This window comes from Salvelinus alpinus, chromosome 29, assembly GCF_045679555.1.
Source record: "Salvelinus alpinus chromosome 29, SLU_Salpinus.1, whole genome shotgun sequence".
NCBI classification, from domain to species: domain Eukaryota; kingdom Metazoa; phylum Chordata; class Actinopteri; order Salmoniformes; family Salmonidae; genus Salvelinus; species Salvelinus alpinus.
The window spans coordinates 38,343,154-38,360,772 of NC_092114.1; the positions used below are offsets into that span (position 1 = coordinate 38,343,154).

General features: G+C 39.0%; 1 protein-coding gene across 1 annotated transcript; it reads right to left on the minus strand.

Annotated features, from left to right (window-relative positions):
* Positions 1 to 5,509: 5,509 nt before the first annotated feature.
* On the minus strand, positions 5,510 to 16,644 carry LOC139558968 (major histocompatibility complex class I-related gene protein-like). The gene is made up of 12 exons (XM_071374517.1): positions 16,449 to 16,644; positions 14,097 to 14,369; positions 13,634 to 13,927; positions 13,177 to 13,461; positions 12,841 to 12,960; positions 12,501 to 12,554; positions 10,988 to 11,023; positions 10,301 to 10,339; positions 10,143 to 10,193; positions 9,327 to 9,365; positions 9,176 to 9,226; positions 5,510 to 5,955 (listed from the first exon to the last, which is right to left on the minus strand). The coding sequence occupies exons 1-12, from the start codon at positions 16,501 to 16,503 to the stop codon at positions 5,942 to 5,944; spliced, it is 1,311 nt and encodes a 436-aa protein (XP_071230618.1). The 5' UTR covers positions 16,504 to 16,644; the 3' UTR covers positions 5,510 to 5,941.
* Between the last annotated feature and the right edge of the window lie 975 nt (positions 16,645 to 17,619).

Consider the following 17,619-nt stretch of genomic DNA (forward strand, 5'->3'; position numbering starts at 1 on the left):
GGTATGGCTCTTAATTAGAGGCAGGTGTTTTGCGTTTTACTCTAATTGAGAGTCATATTAAGGTAGGTTGTTCTCACTGTTTGTTTGTGGGTGATTGTCGCTGTGTCTGTGTTTGTTGCACCACACGGTACTGTCTCGTCTCGGTCGTTCCTGTTCATGTGTTCTTCGTTTCATGTAAGTTCGTAGTTTAGGTCTGTCTAGTTCGTTTTGTTATTTTGTATATTTAGTCAAGTGTATTTCGTGTCTGTCTTCGTCTTACAATAAAGTCATTATGTATTCATCACCCGCTGCGCCTTGGTCTACTCACTCACCGAAAGAGAGCCGTTACACACGAGTCAAAAGAGGGGTTGTCATTGGTCTTCTTCGAAAAAGAGATTGTGATAATATAAACTTAAATTATCACAAATAATAAAGCAAAATATGACATATTACTGTCATGTCTACGGTGTTGGAATCCGGCCTACTGCCCTTTGACACAACCTCTCTTTCCCCACTGTCATCCTCTATTCTGTTTATTAAAATCAGAAATTACCTTTAAAAAAAAATATATATATATATATTTAAAAAAGTTAAGTCAACTGATGTTGAACTTAAACAAAGTCATTGTATTCTGCCACAATAATGCTCCTCTTTGTGGCCCTTGTGTGGGAACATGACAACATTTATCAGTAAATTGATTTGACCTTGAAGGATGATGATCTTATCCTTGTCGATCTTCATACTAAAGCTGAAAGTATGTGAAGTATCATAGGTTCATTGTGTCAAACAGAATGCTTGTTATTCTAGTGTTTTACTTTGACAAACCTGTTCTTGATCATAACTACTGTCAGGTTTTGGCCAGGACTGTTCAGGTTTTGTTCACTAGATGTCCCCCTTGCACCTTTTTTGTACCTTTTTTTTCTTGCCCTAATTATTGTTTGCACCTGTAAGTCATTCCCTTGTTAGTATTTAACCCTGTGTGTTCCTCAGTTCCTTGCTCAGTGTTTGTATGTTAGCACCCAGCCCCAGCCTTTGTGAACATTTTTCTCTTGTTGAATTTTCCAGAGGTTCTCTGGTTTTGTTCTCGTATTTTTGGATTGATCTTTTGAGGTTTGTTTTTTCCCTTGCTGTTTTTACCACTTTGTGGATTTTCTTTTGTATTTTGGAAGATATCTATTTTTTATTAAACCACCATCTCTAGTACTGCTGTGTCTGCCTCATCTTCTGGGTTCTGCCAATTATTAGTGACTGTTTCTCGCACCGGGTCCTGACAACTACAGTAACTGATCTGTCTCTCCTGTTTATGACTACCACGTGATTTACGATTAAGTGATAAAAGCAACCTTTGCAATGAAAACAAGCATGAGTTTGTCATGGAAATTCTTACACAGGGACACTCAAAGTCAATCTTAAATGAATCATTTACTCTAAGTGTGCTGGAGAGGTTCCAACCAACTCAATGCACCTACCACGTTTTAGGGAAGACCCAGATGCAGACAGTGTCAAAGTAACAACATTTTATTACTAGAACAGGGGGCAGGCAAAATGACAGGTCAAGGGCAGGCAGAGGTCAGTAATCCAGAGAGTCCAAAAGGTACAGAACGGCAGGCAGTCTCAGGGTCAGGGCAGGCAGAGGTCAATAATCCAGTGTGGTGGGGCAAGGTACAGGACGGCAGGCAGGGTCAGGGCAGGCAGAATGGTCAAACCGGGAAAACAGGAACTATAGAAAAGACAGGAGCAAGGGGTAAACCACTGGTAGGCTTGAAGTACAAAACGAACTGGCAACAGAGAACACAGGTATAAATACACAGGGGATAATGAGTGGAGATGGGAGACACCTGGTGGGGGTGGAGACAAGCACAAAGACAGGTGAAACAGATCAGGGTGTTACGGCATCATAATACACATGTTAATCACAAGCTCTTCCTGGACAGTTCCAGCAGTTGTCTTATATACGACTATACACAGACAAGTTATATTTGCATGATTTAGCATAATTAATTAATCATTACCATTTTGTTTCAATCATGTGACTGACCAATACTGGTTCATAACATGTGACAGACCAACACCTCACGAGGCTTCTTCTCTTTAAACTGAGACCTTGAAACTGAGATATATTTTGTTCTTTCTCAAAACAAGGTCTGGGTGTACTGCCAAATTGCAGATACTGATAAATGAGGATTCGTTAAATCAGTCACTTGCACGAACACAGAAATTAGTTATCAGAAAAGCACAAACATAAAAATTCCCATTTCAAGTTATTTCTAAATCGTTCCTCATGTAATATTTTCGTAAACCCTGCTGTCTTTTTTGTATAATGTTTTGGTAAACCCAAGTCTTTTTTCACCTAAACGTTACCTAATAGTATCACTATACTATACTATACATACTCAACTATATAAAACTACATTGACCCTGTTATGCTCAATGTGCAAAAGTGCAATTACAAAGTATTTTGAGAGCGGTTACATTTGCTATATATCCTGTAGTTTACCTGTTGACACTTTGATGGTCATGGCGTCACTTTCGAACTTGTCTCTGAAGATGGTGGACACGGCCACCTTGTGTTCAATGTAGGTGTTCATGTTACCATGCATTTGCATCTTCACCATGCAGAGGGAGAAAGAGGGAGAAAATAAAAGAGAGAGAGATTCAGTAAGCAACAGGGAAAACGCATTGAAGACAGGCTTGGAAGAGGTTATTAACTAACAGACCAAGATCAACATACAGACAGAAAACCTGACAGACAGACAGACTTCTTTAGTGTCTCCTCCTCTGGTTGGGATCCAGAACAGTCTGTAGAGGACCACGTCGTGGGCTGAGTGTTCCCAGGTGACCCTGAAGCTCTCTGTGGAGACTTCACTGCTCCTCAGGTTGAGATGCTCTGGGACCGTCTCTGGATTAGACACAAAGGGTGAGTCATTTAAAGAGAATACACATGACATACATTTTCCATCTAAATTGCGTCCTTAAAACATTCATAATACGTTGCACACAGGTAGTTCATAGAGAGTGTAACCAAATGAAATAGCTGCATAGGTTGGATGTAAGGTGGCAATAAGTGTTACGAATTCCCTGCCAGTGACTCTTTTTAGCACCTCAGAACCCTACCTGTCGTCTGTGGGAACATGAGTCAATCAAAATGACATATTTTTACACTAAATCCTATTATTAAATTCCTAGGATAAAGAAAGGCAGCTCAGGACAGCAACACAGAAGAGCAATACAGTACAGTACAGTAGAGTAGAGGAATATTTTTGGAGTAGCAACTCTCTGGCCATCAGTCTTCCTCCTTCAGTACAGCTGTACCATACAGCTCTCCACAACTAACAACTGGGGAGATTAGAGGGGAGAAGAGAGGCAGTCTTACTGGTGGTAAATCTGCCAGTCAGGGGCTTGGCGACCCCCGTCAGACAAAGCCAAGATGGTTACAGTGTACTCTGTCAGTGACATCAGGTTGCTAAGCAACACTGGGGTTTTGTTGCATTTGCATTTGCCCTATGGTCAAAGCAGAAGTAAGTGTAAAGGTGAGTATGAATTAATCTCATCTCAAAGATGAGTAGATGGAATTATTGTCCTTGTACAGTCTTTACATCCTGGCCAATATTGAAAACATTCATTCATTTTAAGAATAACAACAAATAACAATAACGGTACTGGGATGTCTGTGCTTGCTGGATTAGGCTTTTTTTACTGTAGTAATTTTCCCTTACATTTCAGAAGGGGGTAACATTGAGCACGGTTACATGCACACATTAATGCAATTATTGTGGATAGAGAAGGTTAATATAATAGTTTGTTTAAAACATTTACATGCTTTGCAAGAAGAACAATTTCCCTAATAATCCTGTTTACACTTCTGAAATCAGGCTACTGGTGGGATTTAGATAAATACAGAAAATCGGCAATCAAAATAAACGTTTTACCACAGTGACCATGTTATTTTTGTGAAAACTATTTGATTTGTGAAAACTATATACTGAACAAACATATTAATGTAAATGCAAAAATGTCAAAGATTTTATTGAGTTACAGTTCATAGAAGGTAATCAGCCAATTGAAATAAAATCTTTAGGCACTAATCTATGGATTTCACATGACTGGGCAGGGGCGCAGCCATGGGTGGGTCTAGGAGGGCATAGGCCCACCCACTTGAGCGCCAAGCCCACCCACTGGGGAGCCAGGACCAGCCAATCAGAATGAGTTTTTCTCCACAAAAGGGCTTTATATTAAAGACAGAAATCCCCCCACCCAAGTGATATGCAGTTCTGAGGACAGTTGGTTGTACTGCCAAATTCTCTAAAACGACATTGGTAAAGAAATTAACATTCAATTCTCTGTTTGACATTCCTGCAGTCAGCATGCCAATTTCACGCTCCCTGAAAACTTGAGAGATCTGTGGCATTTTAGATTGGCCTTTTATTGTTCCCAGCACGGATCAATGAAATTCGACTCTATAGGCTAGTCGCACCATAGCATCTCCAAACAATCAAACTGTCCTTTTATGTTGCCAGGTGAGATGGTTTTCACAGGTGTACAGTCAGGTACAGTCATGGCACTTGGCAGCAACAGGTACAAAATAAACATTGTAGCCTAATTACCTTAACAGTTTTAAGAACTACATTGTAGTTACTAAGTAAATTGTCACACCCTGATCTGTCTCACCTGTCTTTGTGATTGTCTCCAACCCCCCCAGGTGTCGCCCATCTTCCCCATTATCCGCTGTGTATTTATACCTGTGTTCTCTGTTTGTCTGTTGCCAGTTTGTTTTGTTTCGTCAAGCCTACCAGCTGTTTTCCCTCTGCTCCTGTCTCTCGTTTGTTCCTGGTTTCCCGGTGTTGACCACTCTGCTGACCCTGAACCTGCCTGCTGTCCTGTAACTTTGCCCCACCTATCTGGATTACTGACCCCTGCCTGCCCTTGACCTGTCTTTTGCCTACCCCTGTTAGATTAAATAACAGTTGTTACTTCGACGTTGTCTGCATCTGGGTCTTACCTGAAACGTGATATAAGTAACACATTCAGAATAATGATATAATTCAACAGAATAATAAATAATTTAACAAAACATTCCATTTTCACATGACACAATTCAACATGAATCCATGAAATGTGCCTCTATAATAATAATTCATATGAAAACAAAAAGAAAACTTAGCAACTTGGCCCAAACAACATTTTACTTTCACTTTTAGCAACAATAATAACAACAATAGGGCTAGCTTAAATAAGGTCTGGGTCAAATTCCCCCGTGAGATGCAGTCTGACAACAGTGCAGCTTGGCTTTCTCTGTCAAGTGAACCCCCAGTCTTTCCGCATGGAACGTGGTCAAACAAGTTTGGTTGGTTGTGTAAACTGTAATTGTAGCTAGGCCTACTTCATGCAATATGTGCATAATCTTACCTTTATTCATTGGTATCTTTTATTATTATAATGACTCAAAAGCACAACAGGGGTCCAATAATTCTTGGAACAGTCAAATGTGGAATGTATTGTTGAACACACAAGTGCTACTGAGGCTTTCACATTGGTTCAAAGCAGTCCTTTATTAATTATTTATTTATTATACTTTCCATAAAAAACAAAAACAAAACATATTTTAAAAGCAGTTCAGTGTGTGTGTGTGTGTTCGCAAAAAAATGATTATTTTTAAACTAGAAACCAATCATTTCAATCTACAATAGAAATAGCCTAATGGTTCCAATACCAATCAATTAAAATGTTCAACATATTTATGGATTTACCAATCTATTTGTTGAAAAATAATTTGGTAAATTTTATTCAAACAAGGAATTCCACTACGATATTCAAAAGATCAAAATGTTAATAAATACGTTTTTCATATCCAAGCCAATCTGATCAAAATTATGAATGCTTGGGAATGACCACATCTAGATTGACAATATTTGTTAACAAAGCAAAATCACACGTTCTTTGCTGGATTTGAATGCGTTGTCAGTCACTCCCCAATGGCTGAAAGAATAGAGAGAGATAGTCATTATGGGAATGGGTGCTTGCTTTTTATACTCCCGCTACAGCTGCACTAACAGTACGAATGCTAATGACAATAATATACTGAACAAAAATATAAATACAACAATTTAAAAGATTTTGAAGTGTTGAAGTTCATATATGAAATTCAGTCAGTTGAAATCAAAATAAATACATTTGGCCCTAATCTATGGATTTCACATGACTGGGCAGGGGCGCACGATGCCATACACGTGATCTGCGGTTGTGAGGCCGCTTGGACGTACTGACAAATTCTCTAAAACAACGTTGGAGGTGGCTTATGGTAAAGAAATAAACATTCAATTATCTGACAACAGCTCTGGCGGACAGTCCTGAAGTCAGCATGCCAATAGCATGCTCCCTCAAAACGTGAGACATCTGTGGCATTGTGTTGTGTGACAAAACTAAACATTTTAGAGTGGCTTTTTATTGTCCCCAGCACAAGATGCACCTGTGTAATGATCATGTTGTTTCATTCGCTTCTTGATATGCCACACCTGTCAGGTGAATGGATTATCTTGACAAAGGATACAATTCTCACTAACAGGGATGTAAGCACATTGTGCACAACATTTGAGAAAAATTAAATTTTTGTGAGTAAGGAAAATGTCAGCTCATGAAACATGGGACTAGCACTTTACATGTTGCGTTTACAGTATATTTTTGTTCAGTGTACATTAATTTAGATAACTAAGAATTACACCTAAGCAAACATATTAATGGAGCAGTTAGTATTACACAGTGGTGGAAAAAGTACCCAATCATCATACTTGAGTAAAAGTAAAAATACCTTAATAGAAAATGACTAACGTAAAAGTGAAAGTCACCCAGTAAAATCCTACTTGAGTAAAAGTCTAAAAGTATTTGGTTTTAAATATTGTGGCGTACAGCAGGTCAGCCACCAGGGGGAGACTCGTCGAGGCCTGGTGACAGACAGAGTGTACATCACGAGGCGATGGCTCCATCTGCTGGACATGCCAGGTCTCGACGGGCTCTCTGCCCAGGACTAATTGGGGCTGATTTGGGAGCTGTACAAGCTCCATAAAGCTGCCAGAAGGGCAGCACACAGGGGAGGACTGGGTGATTTCTGTGTAGTTGGAGACGGTGCCGAGCTGAAACGTTTGAGTGCCAAACAGGATACAGCAAGACCCGGAGCCCAGAAGACGGTATCCAGGAGAGGGTCTCATGGGGGAGACCTATTCTTTTCTTTTGGACTATTATTTTAATAAACATCTTTGAAACCGAGCTAATCCTACTCTGTCCGTGTCTGATCTGTGTAAACGTCTTGACCAAACCCCCTGGTCTGCCACAATATACTTAAGTATCAAAAGTAAATGTAATTGCTAAAATATACTTCAGGATCAAAAGTTAAAGTATAAATCATTTTAAATTCCTTATATTAACAAACCCACCCGGCACCATTTTTATTTATTTTTTACAGATAGCCAGGGGCATGCTCCAACCCTCAAGACATAATTTACAAAGTATTTGTGATTAGTGAGTCTGCCAGATAAGAGGCAGTAGGGATGACCAGGGATGTTCTCTTGATAAGTGTGAATTAGACAATTTTCCTGTCCTGCTTAGCATTCATAATGTAACAAGTACTTTTGGGTGACAGGGAAAATGTATGGAGTAAAAAGTACAGTGGAGTAAAAGTATAAAGTTGTCAAAAATATAAATAGTAAAGTACAGATATCACAAAAAATGACTTAAGTAGTACTTTAAAGTATATTTACTTAAGTACATTACATCACTGGTATTACATGTCCATGTAGTCTCATGATGCTGATATTTGTAAAAGGATGTTAGTTAATATGGGTTGTACTTTCACTGGGCATGTTAGTTAATATGGGTTGTACTTTCACTGGGCATGTTAGTTAATATGGGTTGTACTTTCACTGGGCATGTTAGTTAATATGGGTTGTACTTTCACTGGGCATGTTAGTTAATATGGGTTGTACTTTCACTGGGCATGTTAGTTAATATGGGTTGTACTTTCACTGGGCATGTTAGTTAATATGGGTTGTACTTTCACTGGGCATGTTAGTTAATATGGGTTGTACTTTCACTGGGCATGTTAGTTAATATGGGTTGTACTTTCACTGGGCATGTTAGTTAATATGGGTTGTACTTTCACTGGGCATGTTAGTTAATATGGGTTGTACTTTCACTGGGCATGTTAGTTAATATGGGTTGTACTTTCACTGGGCATGTTAGTTAATATGGGTTGTACTTTCACTGGGCATGTTAGTTAATATGGGTTGTACTTTCACTGGGCATGTTAGTTAATATGGGTTGTACTTTCACTGGGCATGTTAGTTAATATGGGTTGTACTTTCACTGGGCATGTTAGTTAATATGGGTTTGCACTTTCACTGGGCATGTTAGTTAATATGGGTTGTACTTTCACTGGACATGTTAGTTAATATGGGTTGTACTTTCACTGGACATGTTAGTTAATATGGGTTGTACTTTCACTGGGCATGTTAGTTAATATGGGTTGTACTTTCACTGGGCATGTTAGTTAATATGGGTTGTACTTTCACTGGACATGTTAGTTAATATGGGTTGTACTGTCACAATGAGCAGGCGCCAGTAGCCTAGTTGGATGCAGGGTGGAATGGCTGGAGGCACCATATCCGTTAAGTGCTCAGATACATAATAATACACTCAACAACAATTAACACCAAAAAAAAACAGTAACTTTCAAGAATGAGATTGTATTACATTATATATACAGTACCAGTCAAAAGTTTGTACACACCTACTCATTCAAAGGTTTTTCCTAAATTTTTCCTATTTTCTACATTGTAAAAGAATAGTGAAGACGTCAAAACTATTAAATAACACATATGGAATCATATAGTAACCAAAAAAGTGTTAACAAATCAAAATAGATTTTAGATTCTTCAAAGTAGCCATCCTTTGCATTGATGACAGCTTTGCACACTCTTGGCATTCTCTCAACCAGCTTCATGAGGTAGTCACCTGGAATGGCTACTGTTTTGGTTACTACATGATTACATATGGGTTATCTCATAGTTTTGATGTCTTCACTATTATTCTATAATGTAGAAAATAGTAAAAATAAAGAAAAACACTTGAATGAGTAGGTGTGTCCAAACTTTTGACTGGTACTGTGTATATATATATTATTGTTTTAAAGGACAAATTATATTACCTTCATTTGTCAGCATTGCCTCCCTCTCTAGACGTTCATTGCTGCCTTGACCTGGAACAGCAGAACTAACATCAGCACTTCCATAGTTTCAGTTGCATTCACTGTCTATGTAAGTAATACAAGATCAAATAATACATTTGAAGAACATTACCAGAGTCCGAGGAAGTGCTGCTAGCGCCACCTGTTGTCACTAAAATAGAATATAATCACTCTTTAGCTAGATGCAGATATACACTTATCATCATTGGCATGCATATTCCCAATTGAAATTAGATTAATGAACTGAAAAATCCTCATAACAAACAATGGGCTATTTCTAGTTCATAGATTGAATTCACTTCCTGATTTGACTGAATTTAAAACTACCCAGGTAGATAGATGTGACTTCTAAAATATGTTCTTTCCTTTCCTACCTTTTTACATTTCACTTCAGTATCATAATATTCCTACTCAGTACAGATCATTCATTAGTTAGTTAGAATTCATTTGTCATGTTGTTCACAGTGTCTAACGGCTTTTAAAACTCCCTGAGAAGCCTGTTCTTGATTATGACTCACAGTCCTCCTCTCATGTTACAAGTGTATAATTATACCACATGATTTGTGATAAAGGTGATGAAAGCAACCTTTACACTGAAAAGTCAACATGACAGGCCTTGTTGTATTGTTCTTGCCTTCAGAAAACACAATTTTTATATTAATGCCAGGAATTCATGTTATAATTCAAATTATGTTAGGGGATGTTGGTTAATATACTGTATGTGGTTTGTACTGTCAATGGGCAAGCGCCAGTAGTTGGATGCAGGATTGTATGGCTGCTGGCACCCAATCCGTTAAGTGCTCAGATACGTAATATTACATACAACAACAATTAACACCAGAAAAAACAGGAACTTTCAAGAATGTGATTGGGAGGCCATGATTGTTAGATCATCTAAAGAAATGTCAAAAATGATAAATTATACTACCTTCATTTGTCAGCATTGCCTCCCTCTCTAGACGTTCATTGCTGCCTTGACCTGGAACAGCAGAACTAACATCAGCACTTCCATAGTTTCAGTTGCATTCACTGTCTATGTAAGTAATACAAGATCAAATAACTGGCAATACATTTGAAGAACATTACCAGAGTCCGAGGAAGTGCTGCTAGCGCCATCTGTTGTCACTAAAATAGAATATAATCAATTAGTTAGATACAGATATACAGTATTCAGTGATGATCATTTGGTCATCTATAGGCATGCATATTCCCAATTGAAATTATATTAATTAACTGAAAAATCCTCATAGCACACAATGGACAATTTAAAAAGTATGAATTTAATTCACTTCCTAATTTGACTGATTCTAAAAATACCCGCCTAGCACATAGAAGATGTGACTTTAAATTTAACGTCAGTGTCATAATACTCCTACTCCTAGTTAGTTAGAATTAATTTGTCATGTTGTTTCCCAAATTGTTCACAGTGTCTAACTGCTAGTTATTCTTTAGGTGTTGCCTTCCTTGAGAAACCTTTTATTGACTATGACTCACAGTCCTCATTTTACAAGTCTATATACCACATGACTTGTGATAAAGGTGATTAAAGCAACCTTGGCACCCAAAAGCAAACATGACAGGCCCTGTTGTATTGTTCCTTGTAAAACTCACTGTTGAAAACTCCATGAAGGCATTTTTTTTACAATACCAGGATTCAATGTTCTCAGTCAATCATTCTTAATTGTAATTATAATCTACACTCTGTTGCATGAAATAAATTGGAGCCTTCTCTGCTTTTAACAAGTGTAACAAACATAATATGACCAGTCTTACCAGGCATGCTCAAAATGGCCGCTCCATTTCCATTGCCTGAAAGTAACAGAGTCACGTGAACAGTATAACTCTGCAGGTCCATAGTTAAGTCTGTTTGATTAACATTTTGCTATATACTGATTGGCATTGTCCAAAACAACAAATAGACAATATGGGGCCACAAGCTTCCCACAATAAGTTGGGTGAATTTTGGCCCATTCCTCCTGACAGAGCTGGTGTAACTGAGTCAGGTTTGTAGGCCTCCTTGCTTGCACACGCTTTTTCAGTTCTGCCCACAAAATGTCTATGGGATTGAGGTCAGGGCTTAGTGATGGCCACTCCAATAGCTTGACTTTGTTGTCCTTAAGCAATTTTGCCACAACTTTGGAAGTACGCTTGAGGTCATTTGTCCATTTGGAAGACCCATTTGCGACCAAGCTTTAACATCCTGACTGATGTCTTGAGATATTGCTTCAATATATCCACACAATTTTCCTCCCTCATGATGCCATCTATTTTGTGAAGTGCACCAGTCCCTCCTGCAGCAAAGCACCCCCACAACATGATGCTGCCACCCCCGTGCTTCACGATGGTCCCCTTTTCCGATGGTCATTATGGCCTTTTATAACGATGGTCATTATGGCCAAACAGTTCTATTTTTGTTTCATCAGACCAAAAGTACGATCTTTGTCCCCATGTGCAGTTGCAAACCCTAGTCTGGCTTTTTTTATTGCGGTTTTGGAGCAGGCGGTTTTGACAGGCCGCTTCCTTGCGGAGCGGCCTGTCAGGTTATGTCGATATAGGACTCATTTTACTATGGATATAGATACTTTTGTACCTGTTTCCTCCAGCATCTTCACAAGGTCCTTTGCTGTTGTTCTGGGATTGATTTGCACTTTTCGCACCAAAGTATGTTCATCTCTAGGAGACAGAACGCGTCTCCTTCCTGAGCGGTATGACATCTGCGTGGTCCCATGGTGTTTATACTTGTGTACTATTGTTTGTACAGATGAACGTGGTACCTTCAGGTGTTTGGAAATTGCTCCCAAGGATGAACCAGACTCGTGGAGGTCTACAATCTTCTTTCTGAGGTCTTGGCTGATTTCTTTTGATTTTCCCATGATGTCAAGCAAAGAGGGACTGAGTTTGAAGGTAGGCCTTTAAATTATTCCACAGGTACACCTCCAATTGACTTAAATGTTGTCAATTAGCCTATCAGATGCTTCTAAAGTCGACATAATTTTCGGGAATTTTCCAAGCTGTTTAAAGGCACAGTCAACTTAGTGTATGTAAACTTCTGACTCACTGGAATTGTGATACAGTTAATTATAAGTTAAATAATCTGTCTGTAAACAATTGTTGGAAAAATAGAGTAGATGAACCGACTTGCCAAAACTATAGTTTGTTAACAAGAAATTTGTGGAGTGGTTTAAAAATGAGTTTTAATGACTCCAACCTAAGTGTATGTAAACTTCCGACTTCAACTGTACATGTAATTGTTAAAGAAAGGAAAATGACATTGTATCAACAGTACCATTTAGAGAGGCCTGGATCTCAGTAGGTGGTAGAGCTCCTGTATTACCAGCACCTAAAACAATGGAGCAAGGTGTTAATGCCAAATATAACAGGTTTTTCTGAAATTAGTATCAGAAACACTGGGAAGAAACAGTGGGAACACGTGGGTACAATACTTCACTTTGTTTGACCTCCTGACTTGAGATGTATTAAAGTAATGCCCTGATGTCAAAAAAGGTAAGGTTGACACATGCCTACTCTCTTCAGAAATGACAATAATTGCTTCTGTTATTTTTCTTATTGTTATTGTTCTGTGAGATAAACTGACTTGAAATGAATTCACAATGTGAGAAACTTACATATTTTGCCTTTCTTCCAAAGAACCAACAGTGAGGTAACCAAGGCTACTATGAGGACCACCAGAACAACAGCAACAATGACAACAACTGTGACTTGGCTACAATCACAGCATTTTCCATCTGCATGGAAGACAAGATAAGAGTACATATTCACCATTAACAATAACATCTTATACAATGATCTTGAAAAAACAGGAGTCACATTTTAATAATCTGCATTCATGACCTCATAAGAGACTCATAAACGTCTGATTTTACCACAATTGATAACAGCTAATAACATGTTTGTTAAAAATATATACAGCAATGGTATATGAAATATAAGAACTACTTCACCCCATTTGACCCAAATTGGCTCCTTCAACGTTGTATGGTTGACAAAGCATTCATAAGTTTCCTTGTCTGCCTCTGGAATCTGCACACTCATCCTGATCTGGTAGGTCTCGTCATCATTGGGTAAGACTCCGTCAGACTGCACTCCATCTTGTTTGGTCAATTGGACGCCATTCTTCTTAATATACATTAGTACATCTTTGGGATAGAAACCTGTGGCCATGCAGGTCAGTCGGACATGTCCTGCAGTTTTGGCTTTTTTAGCAAATGCATAGACCTTCGGAGGGGCTAAAGAGGGAAGAAACAGAAAACATGAGTGATTTATTTCTGATCTCACACTTACAAATATGCCCTTTCTGTAATCCACATTTACACTATTTGAAGTTCAGATCAACATTCAAATGTTAGCTTGTTTAAAAAAAATACTCAGTCCTTATTAGCGTCTTTCATAAGTACTCACAGTCAGCTCTCCTGAATTCTTTGTCCCCATATGCCATGAATTTGGACAGCCAGTCCACACACTCCTTCTCCAGGTAGCCCTTGGTGTACTGGTTGAGGATCTGCACCCCGTCCCACTTCCTCTTAGTCGGCAGAGCTTGATCGACTGGTGCCACCCACTGCATAGTGGCATCATCAAAGGCCAGGAAGTCATCACCATCGTAGCTGTATTGGTCAGTGCCCTTTATGAATTTCAATGTGTTGTCTGGCTGTTTGTCAATCTCACAGCCATGTTTCCACTGAAGAATATGGACATCTGAGATGAAAAACAAGTAGAATAGGAGAGGGAATGACTTACCTATGGTCAAGTCTTTTATTTATTTTTTGGCATTATACTTAGAAGTTAATCCATTATCTTAAGAGTTTTAGTAAAATATCTACAGTAGACGATGTAGAGTGATACTAATGCAGGTGTGGTTTCTCACCAGTGTTGTTGTGCCTCATGCGATCCATCAGGATGTTGACGTTGACTTTGAACCACTGCTCCTTGCTCTTGCGTGACTGAGTGCCTTTTTCCCAGTAGTCTGCTGGCAGCTTCTCCCTCATCCAGTCCTGTTTGGGAATCTTCTTCTTTGCCACACTGTCATAGTAATCGATCTGTTTGTCATTCAACAGACCCATGGCAGTGAATTCATGGATACCAGGCAATTCAACTGGCTTTGAGAGGGCAGTGTAGATGTAGCTCAGCGACCATGTCTCTAATGGTTACAAAGGGGAGAAAATGGGTTAGTCACAACTCCTTAGTAGAGATGTATGTAAAAGAAAGAAAGTGAAGGGAATTCAAAAAAAAAAAAAGGTATAGATAATAGTAAGCATAGTAACATCATATTCATTGTCTTGGTATGAAATCTAGGCTACCGAATCAATCAATCCAATATTTTATTGAAACTTTGTATAGTTAAATTATGTATTAGACTCATTTGTTATTTTAAAAGATACTAAAGAAGACTCAATTGAGACAAAGCACGTTTATGTGCCAGTCATGCTATACTGAACAAAAATATAAATGCAACATGCAACAATTTCAAAGATTTACTGAGTTACAGTTAATATAAGGAAATCAGTCCATGTAAATAAATGCATTAGGCTATAATCTATGGATTTCACATGACTGGGAATACAGATATGCATCTGTTGGTCACAGATACCTTTTTTTTTTTTAAAGGTAGGGGCACGGATCATAAAACCAGTCAGTATCTGGTGTGACCACCATTTGCCTCATGCAACGCGACACATGTTCTTTGCATAGAGTTGATCAAGCTGGTGATTGTGGCCTGTGGAATGTTGTCCCACTCCTCTTCAATGGCTGTGCAAAGTTGCTGGATATTGGCGGGAACTGCAACACGCTGTTTTACACGTCGATCCAGAGCATCCCAAACATGTCTGGTGAGTATGCAGGCTATGGAAGAACTGGGACATTTTCAGCTTCCAAGAATTGTGTACAGATCCTTGAGATCCATGAGGTGATGGCGGCGGATGAATTGCACAACCATGGGCATCAGGATCTCGTCACGGTATCTCTGTGCATTCAAATTGCCATTGATAAAATACAATTGTGTTTGTTATCCGTAGCGTATGCCTGCCCATACCATAACCCCACCTCCCCCATGGGGCACTCAGTTCACAGCAGCAGAACATCTCGCCCACACGATGCCATACACTGCTGATGCTCTAACCACTAGGCTACCTACCTGGGGCGGCATGTGCCTAGTGGTTAGAGTGTTGGGCCAGTAACCGAAAGGTTGCTAGATCAAATCCCTGAGCCGACAAGGTAAAAATCTGTCGATCTGCCCCTGAACAAGGTAGTTAACCCACTGTTCCTAGGCTGTCATTGTAAATAAGAATTTGTTCTTAACCAACTTGCCTAGTTAAATAAAGGTAAAATAAGAATATATATAATAACACACGTGGTCTGCGGTTGTGAGGCCGGTTGGGCGTACTGTCATATTTTTCTAAAACGACGTTGGAGACGGCTTTTGGTCGAGAAATTAACATGAAATTCTCTGGCAACAGCTCTGGTGGACAGTCCTGCAGTCAGCATGCCAATTGTACCCTCAAAACAAGAGACATCTGTGGCATTGTGTTTTATTGTCCTTTTATTGTCCCCAGCACCAGGTGGACCTGTGTAATGATCGTGCTGTTTAATCAGCTACTAGATATGCCTGATCGGTCAGGTAGATGGATTATCTTGGCAAAGTAGTAATGCTCACTAACAGGGATGTAAACACATTTGTGTCAACACTTTTGAATAATAACATTTTTGTGCATATTTAACTTTTCTGGGATCTTTTATTTCAGCTCATGAAACATGGGACTAACACTTTACATGTTGTCTTTATATTTTTGCTGAGCGTATATAGCCTTATCACCTGACACCTGGCAGTTCCAACCAATCAAACTGTCTTATCATGTTGCTGGGTAAAAAACATTTTCTCAGGTGTGCAATCAATGGAACTTGTCAGCGGCAACAAGGAAACATCACAATATAAGTGCTGACAGAACTAGCCTACCATTAAACAAAAAGTTGGAGTCGTCATCAATAACATGAACATAACATTAAAAAAACATTTATATTTTGAAAGTTGGTGAATAATCTTTTTTTTATATTTAAGGAGCAACATATCAAAACATGAACTTCAGTCCACCAATATAATAGGCTAGTCACTGAAAATTGCTTTTTAAGTTTATTATTGATTTGAAAAATAATGTAGGCTATATATGGCTCTGCAAAGAGCTTTAACTTATGACACATTTTCTAGAAGTAAAATCATTCTTACCACTGTTCACCGTTGAAAGTGTCCTAAACAAGAGCAAAACTACGACAAAATACATTTTGAAACCTCACGTATTGTAAATTACCCCAAAATATACAAATATCCTATATTCTGTGTCAAATTCAGATTCCCCCACAGTGCTACGACTGCGTGCTCTTAGCTTTTTCTAACAAGGAAACTCCCGTGTTGAGCCTGATCATAAAGTGGAACAGGTGTTGGTACAAAGTCCAACGTATTTTCTTTGACATGACTGTACTTCATAAGCAATTGTCAGCCATATCCTTCACCTTTCCCACATTTTGTTACGTTATAGCCTTATTCTAAAATGGATTAAATCATTCCCCCCCATGACTCTACACACAATAACTGATAATGACAAAGTGAAATCGTTTTTTAAAAATTGTTGCAAATGTTAAAAAAATCGAAACAGAAATACCTTATGTACATAAGTATTCAGACCCTTCGCTATGAGACTCGAAATTGAGCTCATGTGCCATTGATCATCCTTGAGATGTTTCTACAACTTGATTGGATTCCACCTGTGGTAAATTCAATTGATTGGACATGATTTGGAAAGGCACACACCTGTCCATATAAGGTCTCAAAGTTGACAGTGCATGTCAGATCAAAAACCAAGCCATGAGGTCGAAGGAATTGTCCGTAGAGCTCCAAGACAGGATTATGTCGAGGCACAGATTACATTTTTTATTTAACCTTTATTTAACTAGGCAAGTCAGTTAAGAACAAATTCTTATTTACAATGACGGCCAAACCCGGACGATGCTGGGCCAATTGTGCGCCGCCTGTTGGACTCCCAATCACGGCCGGATTGTGATACAGATCTGGGGAAGGGTCCCAAAACATTTCTGCAGCATTGAAGGTCCCCAATAACACAGTGGCCTCCATCATTCTTAAATGGAAGAAGTTTGGAACCACCAATATTCTTCCTAGAGCTGGCCGCCCGGCCAAACTGAGCAATCAGTGGAGAAGGGCACCAGAGTGCCTATATGGAGATGGTAGAACCTTCCAGAAGGACAACCATCTCTGCAGCACTCCACAAATCAGGCCTTTATGGTAGAGTGGTCAGACAGAATCTACTTCTCAGTAGAAGGCACATGACAGTCCACTTGGGAGTTTGCCAAAAGGCACCTAAAGGCTAAAAGGCTTCGGGACA